This window comes from Ictalurus furcatus, chromosome 28 (assembly GCF_023375685.1).
Source record: "Ictalurus furcatus strain D&B chromosome 28, Billie_1.0, whole genome shotgun sequence".
Lineage (NCBI taxonomy): Eukaryota > Metazoa > Chordata > Actinopteri > Siluriformes > Ictaluridae > Ictalurus > Ictalurus furcatus.
This window is the reverse complement of record NC_071282.1, coordinates 12296675-12317212: the sequence shown is the minus strand read 5'-3', so window position 1 is coordinate 12317212 and position 20538 is coordinate 12296675. Positions and strand designations below refer to the sequence as shown.

At 39.8% G+C, this 20538-nt stretch overlaps 1 protein-coding gene across 1 annotated transcript in view; it reads right to left on the bottom strand.

Annotated features, from left to right (window-relative positions):
- The window catches only part of si:dkey-220k22.1 (multiple epidermal growth factor-like domains protein 9), a 103993-nt gene extending 83660 nt beyond the window's left edge, over window positions 1-20333 (bottom strand). Inside the window, exons 1-2 of the mRNA XM_053617640.1 lie at window positions 20096-20333; window positions 623-821 (exon numbers count right to left, since the gene is read on the bottom strand). Of these exons, the coding sequence (XP_053473615.1) occupies window positions 623-821; window positions 20096-20324 (428 nt within the window). The 5' untranslated portion in view covers window positions 20325-20333. The remainder of the gene's footprint in view (window positions 1-622; window positions 822-20095) is intronic.
- Window positions 20334-20538: the final 205 nt, after the last annotated feature.

Genomic DNA, 20538 nt, shown 5'->3' with positions numbered 1-20538 from the left:
AGCAGGACAAAAAAAAAAAAAAAAAACAACCCAAAAAAACAACAGTCTTTATAGAATGCGTAGGTCCATATCATGTAAATAATTAACTTTCGCTAATGTTAGCAAGGCTTGCGTTACGGTGCGTCCCAATCAGCTACCTAGTTCAGTAGTCAGGGCTGATCATGGAGTCGGCCATTTTAAGGGCTGTCTCAATCGCAAAATCTTTCCAGTGCACTGGAATGTTCGCTCCCTAAAACAAATCCCACAATGCACCAGATCTGCTGCACTGCCGTTTGCTGATGTGTGTAGTGGAGTGCATTAGTGCAGTCGATCATCAGTATAAATGAAAATGAATATTCTTACTGAAGCACAGGCACAATGACATTAATGCAATGGCGGCGATTATACAACCTCGCATGTAACACTACACATGTAACTCGCCTCACCTTTTGTACTTTTCCACTTATGACTCCACCAAGGGTAAACATCTTTCATGCAAATGAGCAGTTTGCTTTGACTTCAACTGTGAACAACTGTTATGGCGACTGCTTTGTAAGGTGCATCGATTTACTTGAGGGAATCTGGCATTGGCTGCTGGAAAAACGTGTTCTGTGGGGGGGGTGGAGGAAAAAAAGTCACTTACCTATCACACTGCGGCCCCGTTGCTCCGGATGAGTCACAGTCGCATGGCTGGCAGCCACCTGTGCGGTCTCTGAAATAGCCGCGGTAACACTGCTCACAATGGAGCCCCGAATAGCCGGGCAAACACTTACAGCCGCCGGTGAGTGGGTCACAGCTGTATGGGACCACTGAGCCGTTTGTACTGCAGTTACACTCGGGTCCTGAGAGAGACAGACAGCGTGAGAGAGAGAGAGAGAGAGAGAGAGAGAGAGAGAGAGAGAATCAAAGAAACAGAGAGACATAATAAGACCCAGAGAATCCGAGAAGGAGATAGACACAGAGACAAAATGACAGGATGAAGGAGGGAGATAGATAGAGACAGACAGAGAGAGACAGATAGAGACAGACACAGAGAAAGAGAGGCCGGGACAGAGAGAATCAGAGAAGGTCAGAGACAGAGATACAGCAAGACAAAAGGTAGGAGAGAGAGACACATAAAGACAGAGACAGAGAGATGGAGGTAAAGTGAAAGATTGAATAGGACAGAAACAGAGAGATAGAAAGACAGAGGAAAAGAGAAAGTGAGAGTGAGAGAGAGAGAGAGAGAGGACAGCGTTGTCTGAATCATACGTTGTATAAATTGTCAACCAAACAAAATCACATGCAACTTTTTTTTTTTTTTAAACCTTTTTTGTCCTACTGTATGAAAAAATCTTTAGAACGCAAAAACCACAAAACAGAGAAAAGTGAAAGATTAGTAAAAGAAAGCATACGTGGGCCAAAATCAAAACAGTAACTATCGATATATTTGTTGTAAACATGCCGCCTCGCCTCTCTCAGCAGTCACACTGAAACCTACAGAAGTGTGAGAATGCTTTAAAAAAAAAAACCAAACAAAAAAAAAAACCCCAACCTTTATTGACACATCTTAGAGGTGGAAGGCAATTTTGAAAGACTCCAACCATTAAGTGTTTCTGCTATCTGACTCTAGCCGGGTTTCTGTTCAGACGTTATCAGACCTGATAATGACTGAAAATTGATTAAGAGCAAGTGGCCAAAATGCACAGCTGTTTCTCACCAGAGTACAGGAAGAAATCAGCACCAAAACAGCAGTGAGTTCACAGATCTGACATTTGACGTCCGTTCACGCATGCATTCGTTTCTCTTCAGGGTCTGATTTAGCCCACTCTGGGTCACAGGGACGTTTGACGTTGCTTTCATTATTAAGAAAAACTTTGGTCGTGTTTAACTTTGACCTTCATATAAAGCTGAAATGTGACTTATGACATTTCTCCCTCAACTTTAATGTAAATTACAACTGAGCCTACCATTTCCTTGTACATCAGGATGGTAATTGTGTTGTCCGAGATGTGTGGTGAATGTGTTGCGTTACGAACGAATGCCAAGAATAATTCCTAATACACAAATGTATATGGCAAATAAAATGATTCTGATTCTGCATCAGTTATTTGAAAACCCTGCTTCCTTCACCGTGTCGCACCTCGTCCTTATTAAAAGACCAACTTTTCCACCTCAGCCAAAGCGCAAGATCCTTTTCTGCAATATGTAGACAGTTTTTCAATTTTCAGGCTGTCATTCAGTCAGAGTTTTTATTTTATTTTATTCGATTTTTCAGAATTTGCATTAAAGAGCTGGATGGAAGACCTCACTACGATCAGAAACGAACAGAATAGTGCGTAATAATATTTTTCCCAAAATGAACTAAGCTGAATAGCTAAAGAACAAATTGTACAAGGGTACATTTTTAAAATGATAATATATTACATTACGTATATAGGTGACGAACTAAAAACTAAAGCTGGTAAGCGGTGGATACGGTCTCAAGGCCCATTCTCGATGAAACCGGTCCCTGCTATCTCTTTTGTGCTGAATGTGTATGAAAGCTTTCTTTGGAATATTTTGTGTTGAATATGGCTATAATTCTGTAAGTCATCTCTCACAGTCCTCAGTCCTGCAGCACTAAAGTCCTTCGTGTTTCCTATAGCCACTATATATATAGCCTTTAAATAACCCCACTTTTGGTTTTTGCCATTCATACTGATCACTCTGCAGGGATTATTCATCTTGTACACGATAAAGAAAACAAATGGAATGAGATCATTGTGTGTTGTTTTCCCCCTGTGACTAGCAAGTCATTCTTACTCACAAGTCGACAAGTAATAGCAGCGAGGATTCATGCTGGGTATTGTAGGGACTGAACGCTGACAAACACCTGAGTGACAGTGATACAGAATCATAAATTCTGTCAAAATCCGGAGGCGGAACGGGATCTCAGTGACTTTGAGAGAGCATGGTTGATGGTGCCAGATGGGCTGGTGAGAGTGTTTCAGAGACTGTTCGTGCACAACAGTCTGTAAAGTTGGTGTGAAAAACCCCCCCTCAAAAAAACATCCTGTGAGCAGCAGTTTGGAGAGAGAGCATGGCCAGACTAGTTCAAGCTGACAAAGTCTACTAACCAATCTTTACTACCACGGTGAGCAAAAAAGCACCTCAACAAGGTGGATGGGCTACAACAGCAGAAGACCTCATCAGGTTCCACTCTTGTCAGACAAGAACCGGAACGCGCGGCTAAAGCGGGCACAGGCTCACCCAGACTGAACATCGCTGACTGTTGTGTAACATCGCTGAACCTCTAGAGACGGTTGTGCATGAAAACTCAAGATGATCAGCCATTTTTGAAATCGAATTTGAACTCATTATAATGTAATAATATAATATTAACTGAAGCTCTTGACTTGTAGGTGCATGATGCTATGCATTCGGCTGCTGCCACATGATTGGCTGATATGTAGGTATGAATGAGCAGGTGTACAATAGCAGCGTTTCCCATACATCGGCTCTACTTGGGCGGCCTGCCCAGGTAGATAAAATCCGAATTCCGATTTTTATTTTCAAATCATCGAGACACGCAATTATCAGTTCATAACGAACCCAAACCAGCGGACCTGTGGGCCATATTCACACCAAATCGGGCATTGCGGCACATTCCCGCAGGGTTACCGATCACATAATAATGTTTTATCGCTCCCGTTCACCGGCTCTCTCTCTCTACCACCGCTCGTCTAGCTCGCGTGACCACCGCTCGTCTAGCTCGCCTGCTCCGTGCTGTCAGCTCGCTCTCTTATCATTTACAAAATGAGTCGGGAAGCCGACAACAAGCCTGGCTTTACTTTTAACGTTATCAAATGAAGATGGACCAGCCCCTGAAGCATACCCCTACAGACAGGTGTTGGAAAAGTTTTTTTCCAAGCCAAGACAAATGAAATGTTCCAGCAAGCAATGCCGACTGTGCAAGTAGGCACATTTTAAAATGTATTCCATAATGTAAACAGTTCTTTATTTTGACATGTTCATCAAAAATAAGTCTGTATTTTGGATTATTTTATGTATTATTTTAATATGTAGTTATTTATTTCTTAATAGTTCATGTTGACATATAGATAATTATTTATTTTGAGTCGTTATTCGTTTGCAATAAATAGTTTATTCATAAACCTTTGCTTGACTGGTTTATTACTGAACCCGCACCGTGTCACGCCGCACCAACAACCACCACCGCGAGTAAATTCTCAACCTGTAGGAAACACTGAATAGAGTGGCCAGTAAGTGTAAAAAACATTTTAATTACAGGAAGATGCATTGGAAAAGTGTGAAATATAAATTACTGACCTTTTTTTAAACTTAAGATACACTTGCAGAAACACAAGGGCACAAGGGGGATTTCCAGAAAACTTATAGAAACCACATACTGCGCTGAAAGAAATGGTAGTGGAAACTCTGAATGCATTAACGTAACACTGGGAGGATTTCTTGCCCTTTCACTTGGTTGTCCATCTCATGTGACTTCCTGCAGACAGTCTCATCTACATGGTGCACAGCGGCTGGATGGACAAGCAGCGGGGCACCACACCTCATCTGTTAAAGTAAACCTCTGCGCTAATGTAGGAAAGAAATATTCTGTCAAGCAAAGAGAAGAGCTAAGAATGTCATCAAATGTTAATGACTATTCTCTGTTGGTGGGGCATTTTGTTGCCGGCCAGGGTTCTACATCTCCTAAGGCACGTTGACATGGAGTGGAAAGCAGAATTGTACTCATTAAAAAACATGAAGAGTAACATATTGTTCCTAACTGTGTGCTCAGAATTCTGAACTCACACACTGTAATAATTAGGTTCAAGCATATCGAGTTGTTATCAGTGGCCCAAACTGTGGACAAACAGTTCTCGCTTTCTGACTAATTTTTACAATTGATTAATCTAGGGATTATTCCCTGTTCTGATGAGGGATTTAAATGATAAATTTGACTATTTAAGTTTGCCAACCTTTACACATTTTGCACAGGAGCTCCATGTTTTATCAGCAGAATACACTGGTTTGATTGTTTTCCTCCCCTCAATAAAAAGAGCAGATGGGCTCAATGTATTAACAAACAATATATTCATCTGGAATGACTGACAGTTGTAGATTAACTCTACAATATTAACTAAGCCCCCAATATTAATTAACCCCCCCCCCCACCAAAAAAAAAACAAAAACAAATGACATGTAAATCTGGAATGATTGATGATTGGCAGGTGTTTGGAATTCTCAGTCATTAAGTGACATTCTGCAAGCCCCGCCCCTTTTCACCAATCACAGTGAGAAATACTAAAAATGCACTGTTGTATATGTTTTTGGTGTTTCTTTTTCTTTTTTTTTACCGCATGGGGGCATGGTGGCGTTTCCCTCGCACCTCTGGTGTTAGGGGTTAGATTCCTGCCTCCACCCTGTTTGCACAGAGTTTGCATGATTTCCCTGTGCTTAAGGGGTTTACTCTGGGTACTCCGGTCTCCTCCCCCAGTCCAAAGACATGCACTGTAGGCTGGAGGAGATGAGGATCTTCTGGGTGTATTTAACTATTACAGCATGGTCTAATATACATCCAATATACAGCTTCTGGTGTGTCACTGTGGTTTATCCGTAGCACATTATGCTCCAAGTGTCGTAATGTCACTGGGGGAGGTCTTATACTGGCTGTAATGTAAACATTTTAATTTTTTTAAATGATTTGCTCAGCAGCATTTCTGCTGGGGTCACAAATTTAAGACGGCATATTTAATCATCACTACTGAAACACTGCGTGATGCTCATAATGCTCGTACAGTAATAATGTACTGTATAGTACAGGGTGGTAACCGAATATGAAAATATTGTGCAGAATGAACAGATAATAGCTTGCCAGGTCCACAGGGTTGAGATTAGAGGTGTGGATTGGGACTAGGATCCTGCAGGACTAAAAGGAAGCTTTTCCTTTCATGAGGGTGAGAACATGTACGCAGTCAGATTCACTAAACAGATATATGTACTGTAGATAGTGTTATTGTGTACTACCCCTAATATAGTACAGTATATTAAACACTGTATAGAAATGCTCTGACGGGTGTCTTGCTAGTTTGCTTCTCTTTTCTCCTCCTCTCAAATGCAGTTAGTGTTGCACTATATTGGCTGTGAACCGTGTGATCATGAGGGAAAAAAAAAAAAAAACTGCTGCCGCACGTTCCTTTTTCCTCCAAAGATGAGGCAGGTGGTATCTCCTGGAGGAGGCTACTGTGGGCAGTCATGGGCTAAGAAGGGACTCGGTGCGCACATGCTGAAAGAAAGCCACTGGCAGGCATAACGGTGTTGGAAAGGTTTTCGGAAACTGCCTACGCCGGATTGTTGTGCTTGGCTGGGAGGTCAGAAAGTAAAGCACGCGAGTGAAGCGGTCCTCCAGAGATGAGAGCCTGCTGCTGATTTTGCCGCATAATTCGTCATTATAAAACTGTGAATGCCTGCTGGTTTTATTGCACAACTCACAAATCAAGCGGCTGACACTTACTGTGGCTGTACTGCGACGCTCTTTTACAGTAAACCGTCACTGAAGTAATTTATACTATATGCTCCGAATCTTTGATGGAGAGAGAGAAATGGAGAGCAGGGATATATTTAGAAACAGCTCACAGCTAGTACGGTTCCCACTGGAAGACTGAGGGGCCGATATGTTTGTGGACGGGAGGTGACCTTGCTAAAGATAAGATTACACAATGGGAAAGCGGAGAGACGCGCACCATCACACTGTAATAATACCATCCGCCAGGTTCAACTGGAGGGACGTGGATTTTTTATCCATTTTATTTTTTTTCCCCCATTCTGATTTTGGACACATTTTAACAGATTAGAATGACTTTATAAATCAGATTTAGTTCATGATGCTTAATGAATTTAAGGAATAAATTGAAGTGTAACTAAATCCTGGACACTTCGATGGCAGTGTTAATCGCCACAGCTTTCAAAATCAGATTTGCCAGAGCCTGAGGCAGAATTCATCAGAATTTAAAATTTTCATCAAAAATATCAATATTAATACTAAACTGCAAAATTCATCTTGTAAAAATTCATTTTCCTACTGCCTGCAAAGAGAGACAGATAGTGAAGACTAATGAAGAGACATTCTACATAAACACACCTACTGAACATTAGGGCGGCAACAAATGATTATTTTGATAGTCGATTATTTATTCGGTTAATCGATTAGTTGGATTTAAAAGGTCAATTTTTCTTTTTTGTGTTTTTTTATGAGAGAAGAAAAAAAAAAACAACATTATTTCACATTCTGCCTGATGTTGTCCTTCAAAAGTTGTCCAAGTTGAAGGCTATGAAAAAGGTATTAAATGTATCTATGTGGATTATTCTATACATTGTGCAAAGGATTTTTTAAAAATATCAACATTATATTTTGAAAAAAACAAATAAACAAAAAAAAAAAAAAAAAAAAAAAAACAACGGATTGTCCACAAGCTTTAAAGCAGAAGTTAGATCACTATATTAAAAATGCTAAAAAAGTAAAACAAAAGCACAAACTAAGTGTCAACTGGTAAGAGGCTGAATGTTCTGCAGTAACACACACATTCACGCATCTGAACACAACACCATGTTCATTTATTCTGTAAATGTGACACTTCTTACATTTCTATACAATGACATGTTATAGCCCCATTACAGTTACTGCACTCAAACACAATTACTTTTGTTTCTAAATATAGCATCAAACTACATATTTGATCAAAAATGAATATTTTAGTCATAATTATTCCGCTTCATTTCTGTTAGATTGATGAATTCAGTGAAGTGTAACGGAGACTCGCTCGCTGTCAGGACGAGCCTATATGTAAAATGGAAATACTGGCATGAATTTCTAACATTAATGGATAAGGATATAAACGTAAAATGTCATTTCTGTGATGAAGAAAACATGTCTAGAACACATTAAACGGCATACGCATCTGCCGCAGCATCTGACACAACAAGCCACGTTAATACACTTACGAGTTTGTGTGAAGCGCATAATATAAGACACTCATGTTTTGGACGACCCGGATCGTGCACTTTTCCCGCAGCAGCTCACTCTGTGACCTCCGCTGTTTCTCACGTGTGTTTTATTCATAGAAATGTGTTGCTCGTTATTGTGAAGTGATGTTACTGACGCGGGGGCGGCGGGGTATCCACAGTGACATCACAGACATGACTAACCCATAATGAAATTCGTTGTCGATTATTTTAATTATCGATTATTATCAATTAGTTGTTGCAGCCCTACTAAATATAAAAACTGAAGCAAACACTTTGAGCAGAAAAATGAACAGTGAAATCTTTGGTCATGTAGAGATTAGGCAATTGATTTTAAAATAGTTTACCGTTTACTACACATTAGCTGGGTTTTTGTAATTGCCACTGCCAGCAAGCAGTTCCCGACTGCACGGACGATAATGTTATTAAACCCTCACCTACTCTCCATAAGTTGCCATATGTTTTTAAATGTCATTCCAAATTCAACTCCTCAAAACTCAGGCTATGACAATTTAGTTTAGAAAAATAAATAAATTTTATATATTATATATTTTATATATATATATATATATATATATATATATATATATATATATATATATATATATATATATATATATATACATTTAATCAGGTAATAAACTCAGAGGTGAGGAAAATTCATACAGCAAAAATTTAAAATAAAGATTAAAAGATTCATGCTTAAAGACTTTCTGGATGAGATGTTCTCTTGTGAGTGGCACAACAGAAAAGCATTCACTCTATAATCAGGACACTGCGAGTCTGTATCCTGATGGTAGAAGGAATGACGTTAATCTTTCTTTTGCTAATTAGAGCAATGCTAGCCAATCATGGGTGTCTATGAGCTCATGAATGTGGAAGAGGGTAGATAGCGATTTCCTCAGAGTGTGTTACACTGCCCTGTGATGTAGCAGCAGTTTGAAAAGTTGACTGCATTCATGTGTTTCAGAGGAAGCACGTTAGCCTTCACCCTCTCTGGTTGGTCTGATAGGGGGGAGCTGGCTGGTGGGCGGGAATTGGCAAATAACCAAATTGGGACAAAATAAGGTTTTTAAAAAAATGTAAACTTGTATGTATGTAAACTTAAGGTGCTGAACAAGTTTCACAAACACTGAATTAGTAACCTGGACTTGAATTGCTAAGGGTGAAATCTGGGGTAACATTTACAAATATCAAAAGGTTTGCAGTGAAATTTGTAACATGATCAAATCTTCATGCAACCCCATGAATTTAGGCAGCTCTGAATCTGATTCGACTTGTAACCTAACTAACTAGTTCCCCTTCAGTGCCATGTAAATGCACTGGGCATCATCTTATCCTCATTTTCCTGTTTTCTGCCATTTTTCAGTGAAACCTAATTAACAGAGTCAGCAGAGAAAATGGAAGCCTCCAAGGACTCAGGAGAGCAGAGTAGGAAATGATGTACAGCGTTCACCTGAATGCAAGTCCCTTGGTGAGTATCTGTTACTGATCCACACAGTTAACTGAGGAAACGAAGACATCGAAGCCTCCAACTGACCGGGCATCTGGCACAGGAGCAGAAACGAGGCACTGAGTAAACATCACGGTCCATATTTAGAGCCGGTCTACACCTGCGAGACTATAGTTTGTGGCTGTTTACCAAATGATTATGGCTCTAAAATGAGCAATTGAAGTGCACAGATGAGCTCTACTGATGAGACATTTCAATGGTCTTGCACAAAATTGCAGCACAAAATTAGTGACCGCTACAAATAAAGCAGTTGGAGACATCCACTGCTAGAGATTCTGTATCATCTAACACTTGTCACCTGCCTCACTGCAGGAGTGCTCAGTGCTGTCAGATTACACACAGAGGGGAGTTCGACACTTGCTCAGATTGATGAAAGCCCTGCCAGAGCCGTACACATGTGGAGCGAAGCCAATGGCAGTCAACATCTGCACATTTTCCTACTGCCTGCAAAGTCAAGAGAGACGGATAGTGAAGACCTCTGAATAGTGACATCTGACATAAACACACCTTCTAAATATAAAAGCTGAAGCAAACACTTCGAGCAGAAGATGAACAGTGAAATCTTTGGCCATGTAGAGATTAAACAATTGATTTATTTTTAAAAACGTTTTACTGTTTACCACGCATTAGCCGAGTTTTCATACTGCCACTGCCAGCAAGCAGTTCCCGACTGCACAGACGATAGTATTATTACACCCTTCCCTACTCTGCTTAACCCTGAAATAATAGAAATGCTTGTTTCCCTGTCTTTTTAAGCAGTTTATTCAGTGCTGGGTGATTAAATAGTTTATCACGATTTTTAAAATGGTAAATCACAAGCAGTGAAAATAAAACCTATATGCACAAGTCTAGCTCCCACTAATTGATACTTCTTGCATCAGACACCTTCCAGACATGTCCTCAATTGCAATGCACTGTGTCCTAGATTGTGTACTTTCACAACCCACCCTAATAACGATGCAGACCTGTAATTGAGAAAAAAAAATTTACATTTACTTTAAAGGAAAAATGCATCCCGAGTGCCTTCCATATCAATATTTATACACAATATGTGCTCTTAAATTGTGCAAAAAGATTTCTCTTAGGATTCAATTCGGAGTGGACTTTTGGCTTAAACTTATTTCAGCAACAATTTGCTCAATTTTCACGTTCAACTTTCATCAACGCTATCGTACTGGTCATCTCTTGGATCATTAACTAGCTCAATCAAGTCTCAGACGTAACTCATGTGTCACAACATGTGTCGTCGTATAGCTGCTTTGCATTCTGGAAGTCCAACGTTTTCATGGTTTCTCATTAATGACATTGAAGATCACTGGAAAACGCCAAGAAGCTCTTGCTCTTTTATTTTTAGGAGATAACAACAAAACCTCTCCTTTTAAAGCTGCACCAGCAATGATACAAGTGCCAACTAACTTCTAACGGGAATAATGAAAATACAGCACCAACCAACAAATCAGCACCATCAACACTACATACACACATCACAAATGTTTGAATATAAACACGTTTTTCAGGATGGAGGATTCTTTTTTCTTCATTAATCTGCATACCATTTTTACACGGTCTATTACATTACTGAACAAAACTATAATGTGTATTGTAGGATTTGTGGATTCTGATCCTCAGGATAGTGTTCACACTAGGACAAAAGCCCAGGGTCAGCTTTAGTGGCTTTGACGTTGTTACATAAGTATGTTACAGGCTGATAATACAGTGGCAGTGTGTGATTCTCTCGGGCTATGTGGCATCCTGTCACTCTGCATTGCCACTGGCTTTCCAGGAAAAAAAACAAAAACTAAATAAACCAGAACAATTCCATATGGCAGATGATACTCTATACCCCATCAGGCACAAGCGCCCATCTGATGTTTGCATAGCATATGGGCTAAATACTCACTGATGCATGCTAGCTCCATATTCTTAATATACGCACGAGATGATAGAAATTCTGTTTTCCACACCTGATAGACTCCACATCAGATATTCATTGCCCTAAAACTAGCACTGAAATAGACTGCAATGTCTGGCGTCAGAGCCATTATTATACGTGAGGGTCTATTTTTGTCTCGCTGATCAGTTCATCTCATTTCTGCTTTCCCGTTTACCTCACCAGTCTAGATTCCCACCTGAGAGCTGGGTAATGAGCACAGAGGGAAACGGAGGCAGGAGGAGAGCATTCGTGCGCCTCAAACATCTGGGCATTATTAAATTGGACTCTAATAGGCTGGATTCATATTCAGGCACAACCGAAAAAAAAGCAAGATATCAGTCAGTTAACAAAATAGCCTATTGTGAGTGGGAAAAAATAAAATCTCTAAATAAATGCATGGGGTTCCACTCTTCAACTCGTACAGCCACAGCATACAGGCATGACGCCCAGAAAAACAATTAAGCACGGTTGTATTAATCCATATCCAAATGCTCTACTAAGTCTTTTTCAATTATTTTCATCATGTTGTTTAGTGTTGGCAGGTCTGTAATGGTCCCACTGTGTAATATTTATTAAAAGGATATGCCTGTGTAATGCACAAACGGATGCACTAATTCTGCAATATCATGCCATCTAGTTCATTTAGAGTAAAACGTTCATTATTATCATAATTATCATCCGTTCATTTATTCATCTTGAGTATACTGCTTCATCCTGGTCACGGCCATGTTGGATCGGGAGTTTATCACAGGAACGCTGGGCGTGATGCAGGAACACACCCTGGATGGGATGCCAGCGCATTGCACGACACCATGCACACATACAGTACAGTGCCATTGGTGGGGGGAGGGGGGGTATAATCTTAATCTATAATCTTCTGGAGGTGGGAGGAAACCAGAGAACCTGAAAGAAAACTCCAAACAGACAGTAACCTGAGCTCAGGATTGGATCCTGTAGCCATGAGGCATCAGCGCTCCCCGCTGTGCCACAGTGCCACCAGAGAAATGATCATTTACAATTTAAAAAAAAACAAATAACATTGAGCTTTTTGCTTGATTGCACAAAGAAAGAGCCCATTAATTATTTTCATGGGGGTAATGGTGTAGGAGAGCACAGTAAATATGGATGACTGTTTAAAAAAAGAAAAATGAGGGGAAAGAATTACGGAAAATCTTGAGGTGAAAGTCCCTCCCCCCCAATGAATGATAATAATATACCAACTGGACTTGCTGTCAGATACGTTGCAATGTTTTGGCAGACAGAAACACACACATATGATTAATGCTTAAAGCGTTCTGCAATTTAGGCTCATTTTTACTTGCTTTCACCCTAGCAATGTGCCCTATGCGCTATATATGGAAGCAGCTCAGATTGCCTCAAAACAAATTCCCTAAACTGCTGAAGCAAGAGAAAGCAGTGTTGCTGCATTTAAACTACTATTTCACACCGTAGCTCCTGCTGTGTTCAGAATTTGAGACTTTCTTTCTCCGTGAGAGAACGATGCACAAGATACCCAGTAGAGTTACTGTACAGACTCAATTTGGTGCAGTAGTTATAAACGAAGCCACAAATCATCTTACAGCGCTGTGTTTCTATACGGACAGATCGTGTGCAGAAATACAGGTGAACAGATACACATTACACTACAACATTATACTCATGTAGCAAATGCATCTTTAGTACTATTCAGATGAGATTTCCGGACATACGTCTGTTATGTAATATTGCAGGAGAAGGTCTTTTGTAATTATTATCGATTCATATGGGATGAGCCATTTCCGTATAAATCGGAGATGGGTGTGTCTTCATAATGTACGCATGCATGGTTGTCACATTAAAAATACCATGCATACTTTATTATAGTATATTATATAATACATAGTATTATAGTATAACCACTAGTTGTAGTGTGATGTTGCATTTTATCATTAGTAGGTCACATGACCATATGCCTAGGAACTTTACTTAGGCTAGGAACTCAATAAACTGCCTAAAATCCCCAAAGCATCACTTCTCTGATAAATCCTTTTTTAGCATGGTTGATATTTTACTGTTTTGCATTTTTAATCTGGCCAAAACCTGGTTAGGTTTTGCGTTCAGTAGGAGGCAAGAGTGCTTCCTGGAGTGCTTTATACTGAAGAAAAAGCACAAATATTTTTCCCCACAGAATATAATGGAATCTTTACCAACATGCCAATTTGGGTTTATTTCTAACCTTTGGTTATTTCTACATGTTCTTTTATAGAAGGGAAAAATATGCCATAATCTCTCCAGATCTGTGAGCGCACAGTCCATGATGCTGATGGGACTACAATCACAGAGATACTCTAGCAACAATTACAATTACCTCTCCAAGTAAAATCTATCCAGTCAGGATAGGGCTGTCAGCTACATGCAGTTTTTATCCACACTTGTCTTGTCTCTGGGCATCGCTGCCCTTTTCCAAGCCAATGTTGGAGAAGGGAAGGTTCTTCTAGCCCGTCTTCAGCAGATGAGTAGCTAAGCAGCTGAAAATGTCAACTTAAATTGAGAGTTGTGGAGAATTGCTGACTTTCTCTAAAGGAGTTTGTGGCATGCAGCCATTTTCTGTTCACACAGACAATGAACTTAAATCGCAAACGCTAAAATGTGTGTGCGGGATGTAAAGCTGAAATAATAATTTGTAAGAAAACAACAGAATTATAAACTTACAACAAATCTAAATAACAGCTGTACAATAATCATACAGTTATGGTACCAAATTATGTTTTCTTTTGTTCTAGGGTGCTTACATTTCCCTTTAGAAAAGAGAATCTCAGAGGAAATGAAAGGAATAGACATAGAACAAGACACACATTTAGACAAACGAGACAAAAGTTTAGACACACATGTTCTTTATTTTTATTTTTCCCCCAACATTTTAAAAATTATAAATAATAATAATAATAATAATAATAATAATAATAATAATAATAATAAAGTCATCAAAACTCTGAAATAACACAAATGGGACTATGGGAATGATGATGTGATAAAAATTCCAAAATAAATCTAAATAATTTAATATTTTAGCATCTTCAAAGTAGACACCATTTCTTGAGGAATTTCCCTGAGATGCTCTTTAAACAGTATTAAAGGAGTTCACACCCACGCTGGACACTTACTGACTGCTTTTCGGAATATTTCGCTCCAAGTCAACCATTTAAAAAAAAAAAAAAAAATTTCATTTATTTTCTAATGAAATAAATGAATGTTTGCACAATTATATTTTTGTCTACAACACCGATATCAAACATTTAATCATACACCTTCAGATCAAAAGGTTTTTAAGATCACGAGAAACATTTCAGTCGAGCTTCTCCAAACTTGTGAACGGTAGTGTAGGTTCAACAATAATTTCTTCTCAGTATAGTTTTTCCACCCGGCTTTTCATGCAAATTTTATCAAATTGACCTGAACTGCAGTATTGAACTTTTTTTGTTGTTAAAAATGAACAAAAATCAGTTATTGAGCAAGTACATGAAATATCAGTGCTCAAAAGTGTCTCCCGACACCTCCGCTGTCAAGTTTTTAAGCTAATATACAACTCAAACGAATACCTCAAACCGCCAGATTCATCCGCGTAGAGGAGCAGTGCCGAAACACAACCCACGTAAGAAAATAACTCTGCAAGTAACTTTGTGTTTTATGTTTCAAACGAAGATGGTGATAAAGAGGCAAAAGTTCAGTACTGCAGCTTTTACAGAAAAACCATAAAACAGGAAATCACATATTGCAAAAATCATTCTCATGCTTGGCCAAGATATAACGACGAGATACAAAAAATAAATAAATAAAAATGAATGATATGGCTTTTTTGAATAAATGATGACATCTAAACAGGGCCACAGAGGACACTCATGTGATGTGTGAACAGACAAAGACGCAAATGTTTTTTCTTGATATTAACAACAAACAGCAACATCAAACTTCACCAACCCGGAGTGGATTAAAGCATTTAGTAAAGATGAATGAATATATGGACAGACGGACGGACCTAAAGACATCTTTCCATGTCCTCTTTCTATACCCAGAAAAAAACAAAACAGTTGTGTACTTTGACTACGTAGTCTTTTCCACTTTCCAATTTCAACTTCAAATGAGATCAGCATATTCCTCTTTAGTGTTCTGTATCCTTTCCTGTTCGAGTGAACTGACTCATTCCTCAGGCACAATTTCCTTGGATTCAGTCTTGACTGCTGCTCAACTCATTCTGTCTATCCCTGAACATGAAGTTGTTTCTGCAATGTCTTTCCAAATACCAGAGACTAGCTGGCTTCCTCTTTTGTCTTTATTGACCCATTTGTCACAAGCGCTCTAAATGGTTCATCCATTATAAATCGGAGCAATCAAGGCGGGAAAGAGCGGCTGGACTATGAGACTGAAGAGGGAAGTGTGATAGAGGAAAGTAGACAGCGGGGAAGGTTGAGGAGAGGACAATTTCCAGTTTGTCACAGGGACTCTGCTATACTGCCTGCTGAAGAAACAGATTAACACCGACCTTGCTTCCAAAGGACACAATAAGAGCGTACTTGGTGGAAGTTATAACGGATGGATATTGCTCAATTTGGATTTTTCTTTGAAAATAAAAAAAAAAGCTACCAAAAAAAGAAATAAAAAAATTAATAAAAACTGCTCATTTTTATTTTGAGCTTGATTTCGCCTTTTGCTAAAAGTCGAAGCCTGAAAGGCACCTCCATGTGATCGTGACAGAGTTATGATCATTATTAGTCCATAGATGCAATACAGACGTTCCCGTCTTGAAAGATGTCGACCTATGACCACCAACATTGGGACAGTAAGTATTACATTTGCCTTAAGGTCAGGGATTGTATCATGTTATCCTATCTAGGGCAAAGAAACTGATGCTTATATGTTTCATTCCCCTAGTGAGAGGAGAACATAAGCAACTCTAATAATAACTCTGTACATTGATTCACTTCCATCTGAATCCATTTATTGCTTCAAAAGCACTTTGATATGATGTTTGCTTTTCCCATTCGCAGGTGGTGAGTCAGCTCACTTAAGGTAATGTTTCCAGTTTCGCTTGGCCCATGAACAGAACTCTTATCAGAGAAAAGACACTACTTACAGAAACTCACAACAAATTTCTACATAATGTAACTTTGGTCCGAGAGGACAAATTCATGCCGATTGATAAGGTTCCCAGAAAAGACTGGAACATCAAGGTCAGCTTATTATCATGATCATCAAGGTTGAACAGGAAACTCAGTAATGATTGATGGCCAGCTAGCCAGCCTTCATGGACCACTACAGCTCTTGATATTAAATACTGATCAGGATGTTTGGCTCGCCGGCCATCAGTCATTACCTTGAGTTTCCTGTTCAACCTTGATGATCATGATAATAAACTGACCTTGATATCGGCAAAGACTGGAACGTCAAGGTCAGCTCATCATCATGATCATCAAGGTTGACCAGGAAACTCGGTAATGACTGATGGCCAGCAAGCCAACCTACATGGACCACTAGAGCTCTTGAATCTGAAGACTGATCGGGGAGGCTTAAGCAATACAACAACTCATCCAGGTACTAGATACTCACAACTGGCCTCTCTCTCCCTAATTGCTGCCAAATCAGTTTGCTGGCCTGGCTACCCACTGTTAAGGCTCTGTAGAGGACGTCTATCACGACCTAGTCCAAATGATGCATCAACTGTGATGGTAGCCAACCTGACATGATGATGTCTACACTGGGCGCTTTGAAGGAGGAGCATCCACAAGAACCATTTGTAAGATCGTTCCAAACTGAATAGATAAAAACATACATCAAAAGGGCCTCATATATGCAATATTATAGAAGAAATCAACTGATGGACACACTGCTCTTGGGAAATCTTTGAACCATTATTAATCTATAAGCTATGACAGCTGGTTAGTTTATCTATAAATGATTTTACAAAATGAAGAAAAAAAAACCCAGCCAAAAGTAGTGCTGGTGCAAGTAAGCACTACCTCAGGTAACATCCCATAATGTGTATTTGTATTTCTTTTTTAATTAGCCTATTTTATAGCATCAGATTAAACGGACTGATAAATGAGACAGAGTGGGGATGGTTCCTCTGATGAGTCTATATTGGTTAATTATTTAAGGAATAAACCAATTTGGGGCGCATTAATATAAACCCGTGATTCGCCTTGTTCTACTGTCAGTGCAGCTTTTACAGGAAATTCATTAACACTTTCTGACCAATAAGATTTATGAATTCGAGAGACTGCTATTTCAAGGACACTTGTATATCTGTGGGTGCGTCTCAATCGGCTCAGAGTTCAGTAGTCAGGGCACTGATCAGGGAGTCGGCCATTTTAAGGGCTGTCTCAATCGCAAAACTCTTCCAGTGCACTGGAATGTTCGCTCCCTAAAAAACCCACAATGCACCGCAAAAACCAAGGAGCATCGATGCTCACTGGAAATGACCTCATGTTTTCTGAAGCCTCAAAGCTCGGGATAAAAAAAGGGGGTTGAACTCTCAGCCTACTCCGTCTACAAATGTAAATAGCTTGTTTTTGTAGCTCCCAAATGATTACTTATGTTAATAAGTTTTAACTTTATTTAACATCCTACATACGTACATTACTACATATTGAGTCCAACGACTTTTAAGTGTTTGTTTATTTTTTTTAACCTACTAGTTAGCCTACGATCCTACTTGACGTACCATGACAGAGACGAGTGTATTTAAGCTAACAAATTTCTGACATACAAATTTTTTACATTTTTATGATGGTGTTTTACAACGAGAGTACGTAATCATGTCACCTGAAATTGAGTTATCAGTGTCCCGATGTGTAGCAAGCCAGGATCCTTACCAGTCCTCGAACTCATGTACACAATATACTGATTCCCAACCAAGGAAGCTAGGGAGCTGGTTGAGACGTACCCTGTGCTCCTGCCAGTTATTAGGTATTACTGTTACCATGTCCTTTTTTCCAAGCCTCCTTGCAGTTGTGTAGTGTGTGTCGCTTCAATGCTTATGGCAAATGTTGCACTCATGATCATCAGCACTTACTCTGACCCTTTCGGCGTGTACACTGTTGAGTGTTTTATTCCTGTACGGTTTTTCGTCACTGGTACAGTACCGTCGGCTCCTTTTATGCTTGGATTGCATTCTGCCTCGTTTGTCGCTTTGGATTTGAATAAAAGCGTCTTTCGGGAAAGAAAACATGTAAATGCAATGTAAATATATTCCTTAGTGCAATTCTGAACATGCCTTCAACTTGGGGTGACTTTAAATGAGAGCTTTAACATCAGTCATTATACGCTTGTGCAAGGCAAACCATTAAGTGGAGCAAACCAAACCTCAAAGTCCATTAGTTTAAAATAGAACTTTAATGAACTAATTTTATTAAAACAAGGCCATTTTTAATCTGGTTTTAATATCGGGAACAATCCTTACTCCTGGAGGCACTGCGAGTCAGGTTTAACCTGTATATTTGTGACACCTAATGTCAACTGCAAACGTGTAAAAACACGATGAGTAACAGGTCGCTAGCAAAATAAGAAGCAAGCCTGAAAAACCTGCCGTGTCTAAATGTGATTTCCTCTACACATGCGAATACAAAAGGATGGCGTGCCAGGACTTTCCAAATTGGTGATTAACACGAACCTGTAAATGTGAACGACGTTCAAGCCCCATAACTCATAAGTACCAGGAGCTTGTTGGCTTCCCCCCCCCTCCGACACCATCTTCAATCGTCTTCAGTGGAAAAGTGATCCTAGATGAACTTCGGGTAACCCTGAACAGAGCTTGAACAGTTCCTCTTTACAACTTGCCATCTTTATAATTACAAAGCTGTTAAAGAAGACCGTTTCCAAGCTGTTTCCATGATCTACATCTGCACAGGACAGACTTTCCAGCCATTCATAACAAACGTTCTCCTAATGTATTTCTGTATTATTTTCTGGTCACTGCCAGGGCACATTAAAAAGGTGTGTCTCATTACAAAAGGTACAGGAAGTTTAGAGCTTTGTATGGTCTTTCGCTTTTAGTCATTAATTATTCCTACACCAACAAAACAGGCTGAGATCTCACACCTTCGCAGTGGAAACGCATCCTGTCGCCGGGACATGTTAATACATGGCAGAGCAATTTAAGCACGTCAGACATGAACGTGAACATAAAGAACAGTGAACATAAAGAACAGGAATCGAAAATGGAGAACCATTTCTTAGCAGTGCCTTGTGTCCTGCGCAGTGTGTCTGTTTTGTTGAATGAGACGTGCATACAATTTCCAGGACATGCCCTTGACCATGGCAAGGCCAGGTTTTAAGACTTGAGGTACTCAATACATAGGACAAGGGTGCGTTTACAGTAATGTATAAATGCATAGATGACATATTGACATTATTGTATATTGGCTTCATGGGATTCTGTATAGTTTCTAATAATAAAGGGTTCTGTTCAACACAAATACAACTCTGCAGTGATGAGGTAAATATGATTGTAGTCTGCATGAAGTGTACAGGAGTAATAGACCTGTCAGAGATGGGTTTTGAGGTGGGGGGGGGGGGGGTTAAAGGGGTGGCAAGGACTGGTTCAAGGGTGGCAGCTGCTATCCAGTTTAATTCATACCTACATTCAATATACAATGTCCACTGAAAGCTTTAGTTTAGGTAAAAGTTACCTTTTTTGGTGGTAAAGTCGAGTGTGGTGATGGTGGTGGTGGTTGTTGTAGTGGTGGTGGTGGTGGTGGTGGTGGTGGTGGTAAAATCCGTCGTAGCCGTTGTAGTTATGTTTTGTGGGTAACTCGGTGTAGATGTGAAAGTAGTTGGTAGTGAAATGTTTAGCTTTGTCGAGTTTTGAAGCGTTGGAGCCATTGTTTTGGGTACAGGAGCGACTGTATTTGTCACCATGTTGGTCACACTGTCCTCTGGAGTTGTGAGAAATTGCGCTGAGGTCAGCAGTGAGAACTTCTCCTCAGGTAAATGGTTTGGGATGGCCGTGGTAGCAAACACCTCCAGCTGGTTATCCGACACGGCACGCGCGTGCCTCGCGACGCTTCTGCCGTGTGAGCGGAGTGCACGAGACCAGCCAGCCGTGCACGCGAGCAAGAGTAACTGAAACACC